This window comes from Exserohilum turcica, assembly GCF_000359705.1.
Source record: "Exserohilum turcica Et28A unplaced genomic scaffold SETTUscaffold_26, whole genome shotgun sequence".
NCBI lineage: Eukaryota > Fungi > Ascomycota > Dothideomycetes > Pleosporales > Pleosporaceae > Exserohilum > Exserohilum turcicum.
In genome coordinates this window covers 109805-129653 of record NW_007360092.1, presented here as the reverse complement: position 1 = coordinate 129653, position 19849 = coordinate 109805, and the positions used below count along the sequence as shown (strand labels likewise).

The window sequence follows — 19849 nt, the reverse complement described above, 5'->3', positions numbered from 1 at the left end:
AGGACTAGTCTTTGCCTACTGTGGCACAAAATTCAAAAACGCTATACAGTTTTCTGGTCTGTAATAAGCAAATAAGTCGAAACGCCGAGACAGTCTTCGCCTACTGTGGCACAAATCCAAACGCTGATACAGAGACTGGTTACCTCTGTAGAAGCACCAAGTCGAAACGCCAAGACAGCTGCTACTCGCTGGGCACTAAGTCGAAACGAGAGAGTTACTCACTAAAACTTGAGATGAAGACTCATTAAAAATGAACGAGAGAGTTACTCATTAAAACTACCTAAGTCGAAACTTTTTCTTTTATTCCTAAAAGAGCCCGCTGGAGGATTGCTTTGCTTTCTAATATCTCTTTCTGTTATCAAAATGCTCTTTAGCACTAGGCGTCTAGTAAGCGATAGCTATCGCTTACCTAGACAAAGGCCAAAGCACCACAGACACACTTCAAGCACAAACTCGTATTTGTAAATAAATCTAGTTAGAACGGCCTCGGCCAAAGTCTTACATAGCCTCGAGCTCACTAGACTCTAATGGAACAATAATACACGGCGAATCAGACGGTACTTGTCTACAACGTGACGCCAAGCCAGCCCGGATTACGCCAAGTCCCCGTCCCTCGGCATCCAGCAACTGGCATAGAACGTGCAAGGTCTACCCCCAATAAGGCAGTTCGCCAGGATATTCAATGATGCTATATATTGGCTCGTGGCATGGGCCAGGCTAGCGGATGTGGGCTGGCCCAGGCAGCTGGCTTGCTGTTGAGCAGTAAGAACGCTCCATTATCGCACGAGGGCGGCTGAACATGCAATCTTCCGCACGCATGGATGTACCCCAACAGCTGCATGCATTTCCTGGTGGCTGGATATGCAGACTCTGATTCTGTCCAAGTATGCGGCACCGAGGAGCGCTTGAGGCTTATAAAAGTCCCAAGTACAGCCTCCCAAGCTTCTGCTTCATCGCAACCTTTGAGAGTCTTGTGTCATCCTCAATCTCTCAATCGCGTTCGTCATGAAGTGCACATGCTCGGCTGCCGTGGCAGCAGCCCTTTTGCTGGCGTCTGTTTCGGCGCAGACGTTTCGGCGCCTTGGAGCTTGTCCAACGCTTGGTGTGTTTATCCCTGTTGGCAATTGACATGAGAATCTAACGTCTGCAGGTTGTGTCTTCCCTCCTGACCAGTAAGTGCATGTTTTACTCGAAGTATGGTCGAAAGTCTCGTATTTTGAGTGTGAAACTTGGAGCGAGCCATGTCCGCGGAGCATAATCCAAGAGAGACGAGTTTGTCGGCTTCTCACAAAGTTTCAGAGTCCATCTCCTAACCATATCCTAGGGCTGATTTCCTCGCTGGTCAATTCTTCGATATCCGTCTCGAGGTCCATCAGCCCAAGAATGGCTCCGAGTTTAACGGTCTTCCTCTAGACGAAAAGTTCACTTTTACCGTTGGCAAGAAGGGCGAACAAGCAAAGCCAGTCACCGAATTCTTCGAGCTTGATGAGCCCAAGCTGGAGAAGTGGAACTTTACATGGTACGAGGGTAAGTATGATCATTTAAATTGATCTTTCAAAGATTGTTGGCGGACGGTACTGGATGTGGTCGCATGGGTGAAGGTGCCAGTCACGTGCTTGGTTAATCAGCGTCCAGACCTATTCGCGCGCGACGCAAAGAAACCCTCTTTCGTCAACGTAGCTTCCAAAGCCTACCGCCGTATTGCTCTTTACGAGCCCGGCGAATATACCGCCACTTTGCATTACAACAATGGCAGCAAGACCGAGGCCACATGGATCGTCCGCGACCTGGCAGAAGAACGCAAGACAAAGAACATTATCCTCTTCATCGGAGACGGCATGACTACTGCAATGATTACTGCAGGCCGACTGATTGCCCATAAATCAACCAACGGAAAGTACCAGTCCACACTCGCTATGGATAAATTCCCAATTCTTGGACACCAGGTATGTATACACCTATAGCAGAGTTACTAAAGACTGACAACCAAATCGATGACGCATAGTTTGGATTCCTTCATAACAGACTCGGCCAATTCAGCCGCCGCGCTAAACACGGGCCACAAGAGCAGCGTGAACTGTCTCAATGTGTATGCGGATAGCTCCGCCGATCCCTTTGACGACCCCAAAGTAGAGTCTATTGCTGAGATATTCCACCGCCTAACCGGCGGACACATCGGGATCGTTTCGACTGCATTCATTGCCGATGCTACTCCGGCCGCTTTGGTTGCCCATACTCGTCTTCGAAGTGAATACGGAGCAATCGTAGACACGTTTCTCAACGGGCTGCAGAACTACACTTGGACGAAGACGCCCATTGACGTGATTTTTGGCGGCGGGGCCGAGCAGTTTTACCCGCCTGAGCTTGGGGGCAAGACCTACCAGAACAGGAACTACTATGATGAGTTTGCGGCCCAGGGCTACCAAATCATTCAGAACCGCACTGCTCTTCTGGCTGCGCCGAGCGACAAGAAGACACTGGGGATTTTCTCCACATCCAACATGGCCAAGTGGCTTGACCGCAACGTTTACCGTCAGAACATGAATCAGACGGTATCTCCTACTGGTGACAAGAAGCCAGCTCTCGACCAGCCTGGCCTCAAGGAAATGACCCTGAAAGCTATTGACATTCTTGAGAGCCGTTCCGGTGATGCCGGGTGGCTACTCATGTCTGAGGCGGCAAGTATCGACAAGATGATGCACGTTCTGGACTACGACCGCGCTCTTGGCGAGCTTCTTGAACTCGACGACACTGTGAAGGCCACAATCAAACACCTCAACTCTATAGACTCTCTGAAAGAGACGCTTATTCTTGTTACTGCCGATCACGGCCATGGTTTCGATGTTATGGGCTCTGTTGACACGCACTACCTTGCTGCCCAGAATGTTGATCGCAAGAAGCGCAGCGCAATAGGCGTGTACCAGGAATCGGGCGAATCCCAATACATCAACACTGGCAATCTGACTTACAGCTCTTCCAACTTCCCGTCGAACTGGGATCCCCGCTACACCCTATTCCAAGGCCTTATGGCTGATCCTGATCGTCGCGAATCTTGGTCAGTGAGAAAAGAAGGTCCCCGTAAGCCAGCGGTTGAACTGGAAGAGGATAGCGACGATTACTATGTCAACCCCAAGGACGGCAAGGGCGGTATTTTGCTCAACGGAACACTACCCGTGGAGAAGGATCAGGGCGTACACTCCTTGACCGACGTCCCGGTTTACGCCATGGGCCCCTGTCAAGAACTGTTTCAGGGAACCTACAGCAACATCGATATCTTCTACAACATGGCCACATGTTTTGGTCTCGGTCGTGGTGAGCCGTCTGAAGAGAAAAGATAAGAGTTTTGGAGGAAAACAGTACATGATGATGTAATGACGAGAATTTGTAGCAGTAGTGATTCCCCATTATAGTATATACCTGTTGAATATGTAATCACTATAATGCATTCGGCAAATATTGCCGATCCAGGTATTTGCCCCTCAGCTGGCCCACCCTTGAACGGAGCGCCTGCTAAGGCCTGTCCGATTCTCGATTCTCGATCTCCGTTTGTGACCCCATTTTGGGCGTAGCAGCTTCTGTTAGGCTTACTAAACCGAGATAAAACGGGGAACAGAGAACGGAGAGCTGTTCGGCAAAACGCCGTTCTGTAGATCACGTGATCCTACTGCGTGATAGGCAGCCTCTATCGAATATAGGCAAGTAAGCACTAAACTTGATTTATTTCCTTAGCGCTACGCCAACAAAACGGAACCTCCGTCTGTGGCTTCAAAGCCTCCGTTTTACCGAACCCGACGCCGCTCCTATCTCCGTTTTTTGAGCGGAGCTCCAATACGACTAGCGGAACGGAAACCGGAGTTCTACCGAACAGACCCCTCTCTACTAACCCCGCCAATACCGTCTACGTCGTCGCATCAGCATCTTTGCGTTTACTGAACTAGCCAGCCAAAAATATCTGTGGATCTTGGCTGTAGACTAATCGGAAGAGCTTTGCCTGGCTGATACATAAGCTCCAGCGCGACGTGTTCCTTTGCACACACCTTAGCATCCACGCCTGTCCACGTACTATCTACCACATTTTTAGTTTCAAATCCATACTAAGAATGGCTTCAAGTTCTACTACCTTCGATTACTCCTCGCTTAAGGAGCTGCTGAAAGATAGCAATGCCGAGGTTCTTCTTCCCAATGACGGCCAAGCGTACGAGAAGAGCATCGAAAGATGGAGCGAACACTGTATCAAGAGAGCTGTAGGTCTTCATCGATCTTTCTTCATCTTCCGTGACAATGGACACAAGGAGAGTTGACGCTCTACCCGAGATGGAATGCGGGCGGATGATGCAAATGTAATCCCTTTCTAGAAGGCATCAGCCCGTAACCACTTCTCACCATCCAACTCCCCTCTTTAAATTTATCGTTAGTCATTCGAGTTCTAATCTCACATGAGGCTGCTGTTGTAATGGTCACCTCCGCCGACGATGTATCTGCAACCCTAGCCCAGATACGCAAACACAACATCTCGTTCACCGTCCGGGGAGGCGGTCACTCCACCTCTGGAGCCGCCTCAATTGAAGACGGCATTGTGATTGATCTCTCCAAGATGCGCAAGGTTACTGTAGATACTCAAGCTAAGACTGTTACCGCTGAGGGAGGAACCATCTGGGAAGATGTTGATGTCGAGGCTGCAAAGTACGGTCTTGCAACCGTTGGAGGTACCGTGAATCATACAGGTGTAGGAGGTCTTACGCTCGGTGGTGGATATGGTTATCTCACCGGAAAGTATGGATTGACAATCGGTGGGTTACTTTCTTTCTTCGATACTTTGAAATGGGCTTTGAGCGCCTGAAAATACTGACAAAGCCAGACAACCTTCTCTCTGTACAAATCGTTCTCGCTTCCGGAGAGCAGGTTATTGCTTCTTCAACCTCAAACGAAGATCTTTTTTGGGCAGTATGTGGCGCCGGTCAAAACTTCGGTGTGGTAACAGCATTCACCTTCCAAGCCTATGATCAGAAGAACCAGGTCTTCGCAGGGCCACTAGTGTTTCTTCCGGACAAGATCCCTCAAATTGTCGAGTTTGCCAACAAATTCCACAAAGTCAACGATGGCAACCAAGCAATGCTCATGGCATTTTCTGCTCCCCCACCAGCAAATGTGCCAGTTGTTCTCTGTCAGCTGTTTTACAATGGTCCCGAAGATGAGGCGACTGCTTTCTTTTCGGATCTCTACGAACTTGGGCCTATCGCGAATATGGCGGCCATGATTCCGTACGAGAAGCTGAACAGTCTACTTAATCAAGGAGCTGGATTCGATGGCCGCAAACAGTTTGGTGGCGGAGCCTTCAAACTTCCTCTAGACCCTAGTCTTGTTGTTCAGATCCATGCCGAGTTCAACGCTTTCGTCGCATCTCACGAACGCATGAATGGGAGCATGATGTTGTTCGAAATTATCCCCTACAAAAAGGTGATCGAAGTGCCGAACGCCAAAACATCATTTGCGAACCGAGGAGATTATTACAATGTTGCTACGATGTTCAAGTGGTTAGTACAGTTACAGAGTATGAGGAACGATACTGACCTACGAGAAAGGTTTAATCCGGCGATCGACAGTGAGATACGTACGTTCTCTCGAAGTCTGCTTAAAAAGACTTCCGAAACTGTTGCGAGCAGGTCAACTGACCGAGGAGTTGGTCAATATGGTAACTATGCAAGTAAGTCATTCCACAATCTGTCATAAGTCTGAGGCTCTGCGCTATGCCGGCACAACATTTTTGCAATGCTAATGAAAATAGCTGCCGATGTGGAAGCGAACGAGATCTTTGGTGCCAATGTAAAACGTCTCGAAGAGCTAAAGCACAAGTACGACCCAGACAACCTTTTCCGTCATGGGAACCGACTGATACCAAGACCTTTGGTGGTTGTCAACTGAGTTTATGCAACTCCTGTCTCTGGTCGATCGTTCTCCAAGTGCTGTCTTATAGTGCTTGCGTCTCGGACTGGAAAACTACTAGATGTACTAGACTAAATACACGAATAGAACAATCGGGGCTTACAACCATTATTCTCCGAAATACAGGCCCAACCTGGCTATTGCTACGTTGGTTGACCGGTCTACCCACCACACACTCCAAGCGTATCATTGAGCCCCACAATCCGTGCGTACCAGTACTAAAAAGCGCTTTTTATCATGAAAAGACCACAATAATTCCTAGCAGCCGGGCGGGGGATATTGCTGCCCGAATGCCCGAAAACTCGGTCGAATTCCGGGATAATCATATAGATTATGGTCGTGCAATGACTGCTGCAGCCCCGGACACGTGTTTTGCGTCCAAAGTACGAGATTCGCTGCTAAATAATGTTCTCATGAGTAATTCCCATAGCCCTGCGCGTCTGGGAACTCCAACATACTCTGGACAGTATATGAAAAAAACCTCCAGCACTCATATACTACGGTGATGCCTTCCGACCGAGCCAACCCAGTTGAATCTCGTGTCCGCACTGGCTATCCACTGACAGTCCCTGACATATCGCGTCCCATTTCCATGTGTCAAAGCCATGGAATCTCATATCCAGTCAAATTCTCGCAGATATCCTAGCAGCCTATCTATTTCTCAGTCACACCGGCGCGAAAATCAACCATTACACGATACGCTTTTCAGGGATGTCCAAAACTATCACTTCGTCAACCACCATGAGCATGGTGAGAGGCTTCACCTCGACGAGAAGCCCATCCCAATCTGTAATACCGGGATCGAAAGAGGGAAACCAGGTACATTAATCCACGACAATAGAGGCAGCAGCGTAGAGAAAGAGGTAGTATCAGCTAAGGACTGCGGAAGCTCTATGGGAGAAACAGCCTATGAAGAGACCAAAAATGGCATATCATACAGATGCGATGCTGAAGATCCCCCGGCTCCAGAAATGAAGTCCTCAAAACCTGCAAAGGACCCCAACTTGGTATGTACAGTTGCAAACGCTCCATAGAACGTCGACTCACGGTAGCCAGGTGACGTGGGATTCCGATGACGATCCTCAAAACCCCAAGAACTGTGAGTAAACGCTACTCTTGCGCTCACCTAGACCAATGTATGCTGATGTGCGGTGGAAGGGTCCATGGGCCGCAAATGGGCTGCACTATCGATTGTCGCCTCTTTCACTTTTGTATCGCCTATAGCGTCCTCGATGATTTCGCCTGCTTTAAAAGATATCAGCAAGGATTTCGGTATCAAGAGTGAAGCAGAGGCTCAGCTGACACTGTCCATCTTTATCCTTGCCTACGCCATTGGACCGCTATCTGTCGGGCCCTTATCCGAGATGTACGGCCGAGTCATTGTACTGCAACTATTCAACTTGTTCTTTCTAGTCTGGAACTTGGCATGCGGATTTGCACAGACGTCGGGGCAGCTTATGGTTTTTCGTTTCCTTAGTGGTTTAGGGGGCTGCGCACCGCTGGCTATCGGTGGCGTGAGTTACCCCTTGATAGTCTCTTCGACGCAACATGTCTGACAACACTATGCAGGGCCTTCTCAGTGATTGCTTCCTGCCTGAACAACGCGGAAAGGCAATCTCAATCTACTCGCTGGGGCCGCTACTCGGTCCCGCTATAGGCCCCATGCTCGGTGGCTTTGTTTCACAAAATACTACTTGTGAGGAAGAACCTGACAATTACAATCATCTGATGCATCTGACGGTATTTTAGGGCGATGGTGCTTCTATTCTACGACGATATTCACCGCCTTTGTACAAGGTCTCGGGGTCTTCTTCCTACAGGAAACGTATGAGCCTTTGCTTCTCGATCGGAAGCGAGATAGGCTATGCAAGGAAACGGGTAATCAGGCGCTATACACGGCATTTGACAACAATGATCGCAGACTTTCGACAAAGATCAAGACTGCAATGAAGAGGCCATTCAAACTCCTGGGAACGCAGCCCATTGTACAGGTCCTCTCAGTTTATGCGGCCTACCTATACGGAACCATGTACCTCATGATTTCCACGTTTCCCATTTTATGGGTCGACCGGTACGGCATGTCGACCAACATTGGCTCCTTAAACTTCCTCTCCATAGGCATCGGATTCTTCCTCGGCACTCAGATCACCGCACCCATCAATGACGCGCTATACCGCCGGTTCAAGGCTCGCAACAACGGCGTGGGTAAGCCCGAATTCCGCATACCCTTGATGATACCTTCATCGATTCTTATCCCCACTGGCATCTTCTGGTACGGATGGAGCGCTCAAGCGCGTCTGCATTGGATAATGCCAAATATTGGCGCAGCCTTGTTCTCTGCGGGAATGGTCGTTTCGTTCCAGTGCATGAATACGTATATTATTGATTCTTACACGCGGTACGCAGCAAGTGGCATGGCAGCAACGACTGTATTGAGGAGCTTAGCGGGATTTTTATTCCCGCTTTTTGCTCCAGCCATGTACAAGGGTTTGGACTTTGGATGGGGTAATAGTTTACTTGGGTTTATCTCATTAGGAATGGGTGTGCCGGCGCCGTTGTTGCTTTGGGTGTATGGCGAGAAGCTGCGGAGTGTGAGCCAATTTGCTGCCGGGTAAGCATCAGAATATGGTGACTGACGAGCGCGTAACATTTGGTTGGATGATATGTGTGCCTGCAGGTTTTCACTTGACTGCTGTATCTGTTGCTGTTGTCCGATGTCCAGTGCGTGTAATAGACTCAGGTCAGTAGATGGATTAATATTCTTCATTAGTATTACCTAAGAGTCACAAATAACGCCATTTCCGCAAAAGATACTTGAGAGTAAAGTGACTTGTTCAAAGAGAAGGTAGACAAGACAGTATAGCGTCATGAAGAAGATGATGATCCGTGCGTGCCCTCTGCAAGGTCGGACCCCTGAACACTTCCCCGCATAAACACACTTTCTGCATGCGCTGGGCTTCAACGCTAGTTTGTGACCCAGATCTCTCCACATATTTTTCAGTTTCTTTTTTGCGAGAAGACACGAAAGATACAGTAATCCAGCAACATGTCCGACGAGGATCTCGAGCAAATCAGGCGCGCGCGCCTGCAGCAACTCCAGCAGCAAAGTGGGGGTAGAGGCTCAGGCGGCCAGGGCTCAGAGCAAGAATCGCGAAAGTAAATATAGCCTTGGACGCAATAAAATGACTGTTTATACATACTAAATTGATGTCGCAGGCAAGCAGAGGGTATGTCAAGTGCATGACCTACTTCGTACCCACCTACCTACATGACCTCACCCTTCGACCTGCCGCCCTCGCCACCACGCTCGCGCAAGACGATACAGTTACTAACACGCTCTTTTTCGCACAGCCGACCAGCGCGCCTCGATCCTCTCTCAAATCCTCCTCCCCGAAGCCGCCGACCGCCTTGGCCGCATCCGCCTCGTCAAGGAATCCCGCGCAACAGACGTTGAAAACCGGCTTATTATGCTTGCGCGAACCGGCCAGATCCGCCAGAAAGTCACGGAGGAACAGCTCAAGGAGATATTGGGAGCTGTAGCGGAGCAGCAGGATAAAGAAGAGCAGAAGATTGTGGTGAATAGGAGGGGTGGGGGATGGGATGATGACGATGAGTTGGAGGAGTTGATGAAAGAAGTTTAGATTTCGACTGCGAGGAATTACGTGCATTTTTGGCGTTTTTTTCTTCTCTCGGGAGGCGGGCATGCATCTCGTATGAGGGACATGAATCAAGGAGGTACGGGTGTGGCTAACCATGTACCATATGGTTTGTTGCATTCAACGTTGGTTGCTACGAGTTTAGCTTCTTAATCTGTTTCTTTACCCTGCCAATCTCAATCTCCTGCGTCCTCATGTCCCTTGCAATGGTAGCAAGCTGCGGAATGGGACCCTCGACCGTTTCTACAAACGTCGACTGTGCGGCTCGAAGAGCAGGTGGGACAAGGATTCCGAACCATTTGAGTGGGTCAGTAGATTTTTCAGCCTTCTTAGTCTCTTTCTCGGTCTCTTCGGAATCCGAACTTGGGCCGTTTGCGTCGGGTTTGGATTGTGGTTCTTCTCTCTCAGATTCAGCTGTTGCTGACGAAGACTCAGGTACGTCTGTCTTTGGCGTGTTTTCATCTAGGGTTTCTGTATCCGAAGGACTCGTCATGTACGTAGAGAAGTAAGGACGATCACTTGCGAGACGACCATGCTCAGAAATGTGACTATATTCGTTAGTTCTTGTACATGCACTACCAACAGCATCTGAAAGCGTGACAGACGCCTAGCTGTTACTGACAGAAGAAATGCTTACATCTTGCGTATAGCCTGCATGCGTTCGTCATAGCAGTCCTGTCCATAGCGAATCGTAGAAGATGAGTTGTAGAAATTGGCCTGGGCAAGCGACAGGTAGCCCTATCTTGATGTCAGTCATCTCTCTTCCTCACGTGAATGGTAGTAGGCTACCTCTGAAAGCTGCTGCGAAAGCTCCTTCATCACACGTTGATACTCATGCAATGTATGCAAGTACCGCTCGAGCAGTTCATCCAACTGATCCAGCAAAACATCCCTATCCTTCTTTCCCGTCACAATAGCCTGGTGTGCTGACGTTTCCAAGGTATCTGTCATGGTGGCATCAATTCTCTGATTGTGATGGAACAACGGGTGTATGAACAGTGGTGGTAATGCGAGGTCCAGGTGACATGGGTGGGTTGCGGGGACTATACCGTTTTCGAGGGGCAGACTGCGCTCGGATGTCCGAAAGGCAGACATCATTCATCCCAACTTTCGCATCGTCAAGGCATTCTGCCATCCCCACCCCCACCCCCGCCTCGCCAGCAACAACAACAACAACAACGGAGCCGCCAACACCGCAATGCCGAAACCCAATCCCTTTCTAAATCTCTTCAGGAGACATTACTCGCAGAATGCAGCGATGCTCTCTCGAACACGGCCCACACATTCACCCAGCGCCTGCGCCCGCGCACAATGCCTCCGCCTGCGCCTCGACCCACGCTTCTTCGTCGCCCGCCAGACCCGCCACGTCGGGGGCGGCCCCGGCCTCGACCCAAACTTCGTTTCGATTCTGGACCGGCCGGCGAAAATGGCGCGCGTGGGCAAACAACATGGGCCAGGCCTCATCATCCTCGCCATCATACCCGTCACGGCGTTTCTGCTCGGCTGCTGGCAGGTGCAGCGGCTAGGCTGGAAGACGGACCTGATTGCGCGGTTTGAAGACCGCTTGACGTTTCCGCCGTTGGAGTTGCCGCTCAGGATCGACCCGGACGCCATCAAGGACTTTGACTACAGAAAAGTGTATGCGACTGGCGTGCTGAGACATGATCAGGAAATGCTGATTGGGCCGCGCATGCTCGATGGCGAGGAGGGGTATACGGTTGTGACGCCGCTGGAGCGCAAAGACGCGAGGGGAAATGTGCACAAGATACTTGCGTGTCGAGGGTGGATTAAGAAGGAGGCAAGCCCGCAGTGGTTTCGCAAGAAGAATGGCGCGCTGCCAGAGGGCGAGGTCACGATTGAGGGATTGTTGAGAACACCGCCCAAGGGCAACATGTTTACGCCAAAGAATGAGCCCGACAAGGGCAAGTGGTTTTTTCCTAGTGTCGAGGAAATGGCAGAGCACACTGGGAGTCAGGCAGTTTGGGTGGAGGAGACCATGAGTAAGTGCGCCTTGTGCCAGGCGGCTGAAAAGATGCAATTGGGGTATCAAACTAATTTTCACAGCGCCGGATTTGCTCACAAACTATGAACGCGAACCAAAGGGCGTACCGATTGGTAGGGCGCCAGCAGTCAATCTGCGAAACAATCATACGCAGTACATTTTCACGTGGTACGTATCGAGCCTCCATACCCCTAAACAAAAAAAAACTAACAGGGAACAGGTACGCATTGAGTCTTGCAACTTCTGTCATGTTCTGGATGGTGGTAAAGAAGCCCGCGTCAGGTACCCAACGGCGAGTACGCCACAGCGTGGACTGGTCGTGAGGTATGATGCAGCCGCCTCAGGCGTCCTCGTCATCTTCCTGTATAGGATCTAATCGCTTCCGCTTTTGACCTCTTAGCTTGACGGGAGGCTCCATGCGTAACTGCTGGAGTAGCTCTCTAGGAAGCATTTTCTGCGCCAGCGAAAAAGACGTGCTGCTACCGCTCGTCTTGCGGGTTCTAGTGAGGGTCAGCAACGTGAGCTAGCCAGTTGTACAAGTGTACAGTAGATGAGATGTAAATACCTCTTCATGAGTGCGATGACGTCGCTCTCGTCAATCATTTTTCGCCCAGCATGCTGTGCATACGCAGCGAGGTCGATGCTGATTTGCTCAAAAAAGTCATTGGTTGTTTGGACAAGAGCATCCAGAGTATCCTTGTTAAGTTTGGCTTTGCCCCCCTGTGACTTGATGAAACCGAGAGCAAGCTTCTTGACCGGTGCGGCAGGAAACGAAGGAAGGCCGATCCCGTGCTGCGACACCAAGTATTCTTTAGACTTTCGGGCACCCCTGGGCTGTTCACCAGGCAGTCGTTCCGGTGACTGTGTCTGCAGACTACGGTCTATAGCTGATTCTTCCTCTCGATATGCCGCTAGTTCGGCGTCGTCGTCTACAGGAGGGTCGGACTCCCACCCAAACATGTCACCGTCTTGATTAGGATCTTCGAGGTCCAATGCTACCGTCGTCTCTTGGTCCTGACCGTCTAGTAATTCTGTATCACCCAGCATGGTTGGAGGCTCACTATCTGGCACGTTGTCCTCTTGAATTTCTTGTTCCTCTGGCGGGTATTCTCGGGGTGGCGCGCGTATGCGATCAGGTATCATGAAGCGGAAAGTGGGCTCCTCTGTGTCGTCATCTCCGTCACCAAACACTCCCAAGTTGGCGTCGCTCGTACGTCCATCTCGTCGGCCTGTCAGTGCCTGTATGGTCGTATCGTCTTCGTCAAGGGCATCCTCAATGGCTTGGTCAAACAAACCATCTGGGCGTCTGTTGATAAAGGTTCCGTCTACCTCGAGCTCTTCCTCTACTGCGCCGAGTTCACTCAAATCCCCAAACCTCTCGCTCTGCCTGCCTCCATACATCAAGCGCGGGTCTTCACTAATGGCTCGCCTTCCAAACTCGAGAGACTGCACCGTTCCTCCATCCACGTCATCCGGTAGATCTGGTAGTATCGACTGTCGTGGTGGGGCACTGTGGATAGTATCGTCGTCGTCGTCGTCATCGTACATGTTCTCAAGCGGCATAGAGAGCCGGGGGGCTGCCATTGGCGGGCCATCGTCAACGTCTGGAAGATCGAGTGCTGAGTGCCGTGGCCGCTGAGGCAGGACTTGTGGAGAGGGTTCGACTGGCCGACTGTCGCGGGCAAGCGCTGCATTGCCATTTAGCTCGGTTGATGATCAAAGACACAGAAGCCTACCTCTGCTCAGGTCACGCAGCAAATCGCGTGGTGTTTCTCTTTGGACACGCCCACTTCTCCTCCGGTTGTTACCAGGTGTCCTGGCTGCATTGGCTCGTTCTCTCAGTGCTCTTATCGCATGAGGAGTGGTAGGTGCCGTTCGCCGCGAAGGAAGAGGCCGAGTTGCTGGCCCGCCTCGAGGCGTCCGCGCCGTTGCTGGAGTGCGCACGAGTGGTGTTCTTCTACTTCCTGGAGTGGGACCCACGCTAATGGCGCGGCGGAACGGGGTTATGGGTTGCAAAGTGGCATTGGGAATAGGCGTCCTCTGTGCATCGCTGTCTGGGGAGAGACGCTGTTTCTTGCGCGCAGAGTCGGCCATTGTGGCTGTAACACGCAACAGTGGGGGAGGGGGGGGGAGCGAGGGGAGCGTGGGAGTGTGGAGAGACGTCAGGGAAACGCGTCGCCTGGGCGCGACCTCGCGGCGTGCAGAAAGGCTAGTCCTGAATGGGCTAGGTTATCGATAACCTTATTCGGGGCTGTAACTTTTTCTGTTGCACCAACGGGACGGCTGCGCTCTTCACACAAAACACTATTTCCGCCATGTCAGATTCTGAACCAGACGGAGGCGTGCCCCTCATCGAGGCGCAGTTTGACATTGAAGCTTCTTCCAAAAAGAGGAAAAGAGAAGCAGAGTCTGGGGCTACCACGGTCGACCGGAAGGCGGCGAAGAAGGCGAAACGAAAGGAGAAGAAGAAGCAGAAGGCCAAGAAGATTGATGAAGACGACCTTGATCAGCAGCTGGGTGTGAATCACGCATTTGAGCGCATGGATGCGCAGCTGCTGGCAGACTATGTCAACGCGCGTACACGATTGTATGGAAAAGAGCTGAGCAGCGTGGAGCTTGAGGACAGGTTCATTTCTGGTGAGTTTGAGCAACTATGCCGAGTTTTTTTGGGGGGGAGAGCTGTGTTGACAAGAAGTTTTTGTTTAAGCGCGTACTGTGCAAGACAGCACGAGCTGGAGCGAGCCACGGACTACAGAGAATCTATCTGCTTTTCTCAAGAAGCAGGCGGGTGGGCTTGAGCCAACGCCTTCGAAGCCGGCTGGGGCACCGCACACGATTGTGGTGACTGTATCTGGGATTCGGGCAGCCGATGTATGCCGATCGCTCAAGACAGGGCTACCGAAACAGGGAATACAGAAGGCCAGCGTGGCCAAGCTGTTTGCAAAGCACCTCAAGCTGGCCGAGCAGGTGGCGCATCTGAAGAAGACCAAGTAGGTGGGCTGCAAGCTTTGTGGGCGTGCGACAGCACACTAACCAGGTTGGACAGGATTGACTATGGGGTCGGGACGCCGGATCGGCTGGTAGCGCTGCTGGAAGAAGGGGCGCTTTCAACGGCAAACCTGAAGCGAGTGGTGATTGATGTTTCGTACATTGACCAGAAGAAGCGCGGGATTCTCGACATGAAGGAGCTTCACGAGGCGGCGATCAAGCTGCTGCTGCGCAAGGAGTTTGTGGGCGGGGACAAGCAGGGCGGGGACGGGCTGTTTCTTTTCTACTGAGGGAGTGGGAGAGAGCAAGAGAGGGCGGAGTGGACAAGCATGGTGAGATGTCGAGCAGAGATAGCCAACGAAGACAGCACGCCAAGCAGCGGGGAGGGTGTCGGTGTGATGTTTAGGAGATGGCGGCAGCGGCAAGCGTATTGTTGGCGGGGATCGGGAAAGGCTGGCTAATGGTAGCGGATGCATGTCGATGGATTGGCTGGGCGACACGTGCGCGCAGAGGAGCCAGCACTAGCACTGGCGCTATCACTGGCACTAGGCCGGATCTGGCCTCCAAGTCGTGTTTGCGCGTGGTTTACGCTGGGCCCCGGCTAATCAAGAGGCTGCGCGGGCGGCGTGGCGGGCGCAAATAGGCTCCGCGCAGGCGAATCACGACGCGTGCAGACGGCCATTTTGCGCATTATCTATGTCGCCATGGACGCATCCGTCCATGTATCTACGCATGTCCATGTACGCACGCGCACATAAGACTTGACATGTGCATGGCCCCATGCCCACCCCAGACCAGACGCGGTTGCCGACGGCAGACCTGATGCTGCTGCTGCTGCTGCTGCTGCTGTGCACGTGACGGGCCCATGCCATCAACGCTCCATGGCATTCTGCATCTGCATGTGCATCCAGGCGTGCGTGATGGGTGCTGGCATCTTGGCCGAGCCGTGCACCCTCCCCACGCCGTAGAAGCGTCTTGAGCAGCGTGTCGCAAATCCGTTTCAAAGCCCATACGCGCCTGCTGTCTCTTGCCAAATATACCACACATTACTCTTCTGTCGCTCTGCGTGTCTCGCCGTCTCGCACTCCTTCATCCCTCGCCCTCGCCCTCTCCTCGCCCTCTCCCTCTCCGTCTCTCCATCCCTCCATCCCTCCATCTCTCTATCCCTCCATCATCTCTTCAGCTCCATCTCCATCTCTCTCCTCTCCTCTCCATCGCCTCTCCATCGACTGTCAAGCTCCTCGCCTCACCTCGCCTCCCTCTCCCCCACCCCCGGTGCTCGCCATATCAGCTAAATAATCTCCATCCACGCATACACAAAAAAAAGTGCCGCCGTCCGGACGCCTGCACTCTCTCTCTCCCTGCTGCTGTCGCTGCTGCTGTCGCTGTCGCCGCCGCGCAATTGCCGCTATTCGACAACTCGGACCCCGCCCGTCAGTCTTCCCCCGTCGAGTGGCCCGCGCTGCTTCGACTCGCGCGCCGCCTGCATACCATCCAGCCTTCAAGCTCGCTTCTTGACCCGCCGCCTGCCAAGCGATAAAACGCCTCCCCCCCCCTACGCTGCAGATAGCTCCCGCCAGGACTAAAGCTACCCGGAAGTTGTTGAGCTGTCCCAACGGTGCGTTCTTTCCCTCTTCCCCCATCCGCGCGCCTCGACACCTTTGCCTGACCCCCCATCCCCTTTGCAGGGTCCTAGAACTCCGCCGTTCGCTTCTCGCCTTCCCGCAGCCGCCCCATTGCCTCCGCCGAGCAGGGTCGTGTCCAACTTTAATCAGACGACGACACGCATTGTACCTCGACCATGGCTGCACCCGCGACCCAATCCTTGAAGGTGCGCCTGCCCAAGACGCCCGCTGCTGACCCGCACGCCGCCTCCTGTGCTCTTGATCTTGGCCGCTGACAGCTTCGTAGTGCGTTGTGACGGGCGACGGTGCCGTGGGCAAGGTGAGTCTCGACACGCGCTGCCTTGATGGCCTTGGCTGTTGCTGTTGCTGCTGCCGCTGACGCCTCTCCTCTAGACATGTCTGCTCATCTCGTACACAACCAACGCCTTCCCGGGAGAATACATCCCCACAGTGTGCGTGCTGCTCCGACGCCACGCTGCCAACCCGAGCTAACCCGTCGCAGCTTCGACAACTACTCTGCAAATGTCATGGTAGACGGAAAGCCAATAAGCCTGGGGCTTTGGGATACCGCCGGACAGGAGGACTACGACAGACTGCGGCCGCTCTCGTACCCCCAGACCGACGTCTTCCTCATCTGCTTCTCCATCGTCAGCCCCCCGTCGTTTGACAACGTCAAGGCAAAGGTAACGCGCCCAATACACGCACTCTACCGTGCTGAATCCGTCCCTGCTGCTAACCACCCGCCCAGTGGTATCCAGAGATAGACCATCACGCGCCCAACGTCCCCATCATCCTCGTTGGCACAAAGCTCGACTTGCGGGACGACGAAGCGACCAAGGAGTCGCTGAGGCAGAAGAAGATGGCTCCCATCCAATACGAGCAGGCCGTCATGGTCGCAAAGGAAATCAAGGCGCAAAAGTACCTCGAGTGCTCTGCGCTCACACAGCGCAACCTCAAGAGTGTCTTTGACGAGGCGATCCGGTGCGTCTGCTCCTCGTTGCTGCCTGCGGGCCCTGACTAACTTTTCATGTTTTGCAGCGCCGTCCTCAGCCCCCGTCCCCAGCAGTCGGCGGCCAAGAACAAGAAGAAGTGCACCATTCTATAAAGTGGCAAACACGGGGGCGTTTGGACAAGGCTTGTTTTGGTGTAATTGCAGAAGGACAAACAGCTTGAATATGCGCGTAGATGACGTCTACGGCTTACTTCAGGATAGCGGACGGATGGGCGAGAGTGATAACATCAGGATACCAAATACGCAGGCAGGACAAGGTGGACGTGACTTTGAAACATGTCACTGACGAACAAGGAGGCGCTTGCATGCCGGCATATGCGACCATTTACACGAATAGCATTTGCTTTGCAGCATCTTTTAATACGCTGCAGTTGAATCTCAGGAGTCTAGCCATGGGCTTTTGTGCTGCATTACCCTTCTTGGGCGTGGAGGGAACCATAGGGACTGGGGGCTTAGCATCGGTAGAAGTGTTTATTGCATCAACTTTCCTTTTGACAAATTCGACTTGCGACGTGCCTGTGGCACTGGTGACACGGCGAAAGCGGGCGAAGGCGCGCAGGCCCTTTTGTCGCGACCTGTTTGCACTCGGTGCCGCCTGCGCCTGGGTAGTAGGCTGCTGCTAGGCACACATCCCGGCTGCAGCGCATCCCCGAGCTTTCCCCCCCCCACGAACACGCACCACGCACCCTACCGCCCCTCGCAAACATGTTCCATGAAGGCTCGTTACAAAGCGGCATTGCGCGTGCCATCCAGGAACAAAAGCTCGTTGCATGCTTCGTCAGAGGTACCGCCCCAGCCCTCTGTCCCCTCGGAATGTGGAGATGCGACTTGTACTAACCACCTGTACAGACAATGGCGCCACGAGCAACGAGTGGGAGCAAGAATGGCTGAAGAGTGGATGGGTGAGCCAATGTCTCTCGGAAATAGCTCGCCACACTCCTACCACGCACGCGCGCTGACGCATTGCACAGCTATCGAGTCTCCTCGCTCAAAAGGCTGTTCTCTTGCGGCTCGAGGCAGGCTCCACAGAGGCCGGTTTCCTGGCCGCCTTCTCCGACCTCGCAGAGATCCCAACCTTTGTCGTCATCCAAAACGGACAGCTCCAAGTGCAACTCAAGAGCAACGTTACCAAGAATGACTTTATCAACTCGATCCGACGAGTCCTGGGTGCCAACCCCATTCCGGGCTCCACTCCCGCACCAACTACACAAGAGCCGTCTGAGAGTCCGACGACTACAGCAGCAGCCGAAAACGATCTATACGGGGCCGACGAACCTTCACCACCTATACGAGCAGAACCAGTAGCGGTTGCGCCCACACCTTCGACGAATGCAAAAGGCAAGCAAAAGGCGACGTCTGCGCCCGCGTCAAAGCCTACTACGTCATCCGGGTCGGTCAACAAGGCACAGCAAGAAGCGCGCGAGGCTTTACGAAAGAAGAAGAGGGAAGAAGCAGAGGAACTTGCCCGTGTAAAGGCACGCATAGAAGCAGACAAGGCAGCAAGAAAGGCAGAGGCAGAGACAAGAAAAGCAGAACGAGAGAGAGAACGCAACAAGGCAGCCCAAGCACCAGCTCCACCACGGACAATAACATCATCAAGACCATCGCAGGCAAAGACGGTCAGTCTCAACGTCCGCCTGTTCGACGGGCGAACGATACGCTCGACCTTTCCACGCGAAGCCACGCTACAGGGTCAAGTACGGTCGTGGGTCGACACAGAATTCTCCAAACTCGCCCAAGATGACGAAAACATTAATCACAAGCAACTTCCCCCTTACTACTTCCGACACATTCTCGCGCCTCAGCCAAGCCGTGAGCTCTCTGCCGGCGACGAAAACCTATCCCTAGGCGACATTGATCTCGCACCCAGCGCAACACTGGTCCTCGTCCCCGTAAAGGGATACTCGGAAGCGTACTCGGTTGCAGAAGGCGGTGCTGTAGGACTTGCGACGGGTCTCATGGGCACTGCATTCAACCTTTTGGCATCAACAGTCGACTTTGTGGGCTCTGCCATAGGCTATGGCTCTAGCGCTTCGACACCAGGCCAGCAGCGTTCCAGTGGCAGTGGTCAGACAATGGCATCGAGACCTAGTCAAGATACCCAGCGTGATGCTAATGGTGATGGGGCTGCTGGCACGTCAGATAGAGCAGGCATGCGGGTACGCACATTGTCTGACCAGCGGGCTAGAGAGCCGCAGCAGTTTTACAATGGGAATCAGGTACATTCTCTCGTCTTTTTTCTTCAAATTTCTTTCTCGGTATATATCCATGCCGGTGCATAAAGCTGACGTATCCATTGCAGTTGAGCACAGAGCCCAGGCCCGAAGACAACGATAAGCGCGATTGAGACATGTTACTGGCAAATGACTACCAGGAATCCTGTACATGTGCGAGTGGTGTTGGAAATACGAGTCTTTTTCTTCTTCGTCGCTTTATTATCTTACTTTTCTCTGTTCATGAATTAGGGAAATCTGGAGTGACGGAGTATGATGCACAAAACTGCCATCTGCATTCGTACCATGCTTATGCGAAATACAAAATGCAATCTTGCAGTCATAGGAGAAAGCCGAGCCTCTCGCTTTTTTCTTTTGTCCAATGAAACTCATGGGAGAAAGTTGCTCAG

The 19849-nt window shown here is 52.6% G+C and overlaps 10 protein-coding genes across 10 annotated transcripts; 8 read left to right on the top strand and 2 right to left on the bottom strand.

Moving 5' to 3' along the window:
• Positions 1-1005: 1005 nt before the first annotated feature.
• Positions 1006-3338, top strand: SETTUDRAFT_161848 (uncharacterized protein; the record flags this gene model as incomplete). The annotated part of the gene is made up of 5 exons (XM_008028551.1): positions 1006-1102; positions 1151-1172; positions 1325-1527; positions 1636-1950; positions 2026-3338. 5 exons carry the CDS (start codon positions 1006-1008, stop codon positions 3336-3338), a joined length of 1950 nt encoding a protein of 649 aa, XP_008026742.1.
• A 762-nt stretch (positions 3339-4100) lies between these two features.
• Positions 4101-6093, top strand: SETTUDRAFT_152124 (uncharacterized protein; the record flags this gene model as incomplete). The annotated part of the gene is made up of 5 exons (XM_008028550.1): positions 4101-4244; positions 4442-4790; positions 4859-5534; positions 5583-5704; positions 5786-6093. The coding sequence occupies 5 exons, from the start codon at positions 4101-4103 to the stop codon at positions 5920-5922; spliced, it is 1428 nt and encodes a 475-aa protein (XP_008026741.1). The 3' UTR covers positions 5923-6093.
• A 455-nt stretch (positions 6094-6548) lies between these two features.
• Positions 6549-8558, top strand: SETTUDRAFT_40187 (uncharacterized protein; the record flags this gene model as incomplete). Its single annotated transcript, XM_008028504.1, has 6 exons — positions 6549-6919; positions 6978-7042; positions 7074-7079; positions 7102-7457; positions 7513-7639; positions 7693-8558. 6 exons carry the CDS (start codon positions 6549-6551, stop codon positions 8556-8558), a joined length of 1791 nt encoding a protein of 596 aa, XP_008026695.1.
• Positions 8559-8989: 431 nt separating this feature from the next.
• SETTUDRAFT_40186 (uncharacterized protein) lies at positions 8990-9584 on the top strand (the record flags this gene model as incomplete). Its single annotated transcript, XM_008028503.1, has 3 exons — positions 8990-9099; positions 9160-9170; positions 9295-9584. 3 exons carry the CDS (start codon positions 8990-8992, stop codon positions 9582-9584), a joined length of 411 nt encoding a protein of 136 aa, XP_008026694.1.
• A 148-nt stretch (positions 9585-9732) lies between these two features.
• On the bottom strand, positions 9733-10550 carry SETTUDRAFT_29125 (uncharacterized protein; the record flags this gene model as incomplete). The annotated part of the gene is made up of 3 exons (XM_008028497.1): positions 9733-10147; positions 10237-10337; positions 10389-10550. The coding sequence occupies 3 exons, from the start codon at positions 10548-10550 to the stop codon at positions 9733-9735; spliced, it is 678 nt and encodes a 225-aa protein (XP_008026688.1).
• A 247-nt stretch (positions 10551-10797) lies between these two features.
• SETTUDRAFT_161846 (uncharacterized protein) lies at positions 10798-11924 on the top strand (the record flags this gene model as incomplete). Its single annotated transcript, XM_008028549.1, has 3 exons — positions 10798-11599; positions 11664-11769; positions 11822-11924. 3 exons carry the CDS (start codon positions 10798-10800, stop codon positions 11922-11924), a joined length of 1011 nt encoding a protein of 336 aa, XP_008026740.1.
• Positions 11925-12111: 187 nt separating this feature from the next.
• SETTUDRAFT_111616 (uncharacterized protein) lies at positions 12112-13695 on the bottom strand (the record flags this gene model as incomplete). Its single annotated transcript, XM_008028548.1, has 2 exons — positions 12112-13289; positions 13338-13695. The coding sequence occupies 2 exons, from the start codon at positions 13693-13695 to the stop codon at positions 12112-12114; spliced, it is 1536 nt and encodes a 511-aa protein (XP_008026739.1).
• Positions 13696-14080: 385 nt separating this feature from the next.
• Positions 14081-14969, top strand: SETTUDRAFT_169674 (uncharacterized protein). The gene is made up of 3 exons (XM_008028547.1): positions 14081-14238; positions 14309-14591; positions 14648-14969. The coding sequence occupies exons 1-3, from the start codon at positions 14142-14144 to the stop codon at positions 14877-14879; spliced, it is 612 nt and encodes a 203-aa protein (XP_008026738.1). The 5' UTR covers positions 14081-14141; the 3' UTR covers positions 14880-14969.
• Positions 14970-15907: 938 nt separating this feature from the next.
• On the top strand, positions 15908-17710 carry SETTUDRAFT_169673 (uncharacterized protein). The gene is made up of 7 exons (XM_008028546.1): positions 15908-16207; positions 16278-16420; positions 16501-16533; positions 16608-16666; positions 16717-16897; positions 16963-17195; positions 17253-17710. The coding sequence occupies exons 2-7, from the start codon at positions 16391-16393 to the stop codon at positions 17317-17319; spliced, it is 603 nt and encodes a 200-aa protein (XP_008026737.1). The 5' UTR covers positions 15908-16207; positions 16278-16390; the 3' UTR covers positions 17320-17710.
• Positions 17711-17931: 221 nt separating this feature from the next.
• SETTUDRAFT_177732 (uncharacterized protein) lies at positions 17932-19844 on the top strand (the record flags this gene model as incomplete). Its single annotated transcript, XM_008028545.1, has 4 exons — positions 17932-18010; positions 18076-18128; positions 18198-19445; positions 19529-19844. 4 exons carry the CDS (start codon positions 17932-17934, stop codon positions 19571-19573), a joined length of 1425 nt encoding a protein of 474 aa, XP_008026736.1. The 3' UTR covers positions 19574-19844.
• Between the last annotated feature and the right edge of the window lie 5 nt (positions 19845-19849).

Coding starts and splice junctions, on each gene's coding strand:
- SETTUDRAFT_169674 (XM_008028547.1), top strand. CDS start 14,142: ATGGATGCGCAGCTGCTGGCAGACTATGTCAACGCGCGTACACGATTG. Junction 14,239..14,308: donor TGAGGACAGGTTCATTTCTG/GTGAGTTTGAGC, acceptor TTTTTGTTTAAG/CGCGTACTGTGCAAGACAGC. Junction 14,592..14,647: donor GCGCATCTGAAGAAGACCAA/GTAGGTGGGCTG, acceptor CAGGTTGGACAG/GATTGACTATGGGGTCGGGA.
- SETTUDRAFT_169673 (XM_008028546.1), top strand. CDS start 16,391: ATGGCTGCACCCGCGACCCAATCCTTGAAG. Junction 16,421..16,500: donor CCGCGACCCAATCCTTGAAG/GTGCGCCTGCCC, acceptor ACAGCTTCGTAG/TGCGTTGTGACGGGCGACGG. Junction 16,534..16,607: donor GCGACGGTGCCGTGGGCAAG/GTGAGTCTCGAC, acceptor CCTCTCCTCTAG/ACATGTCTGCTCATCTCGTA.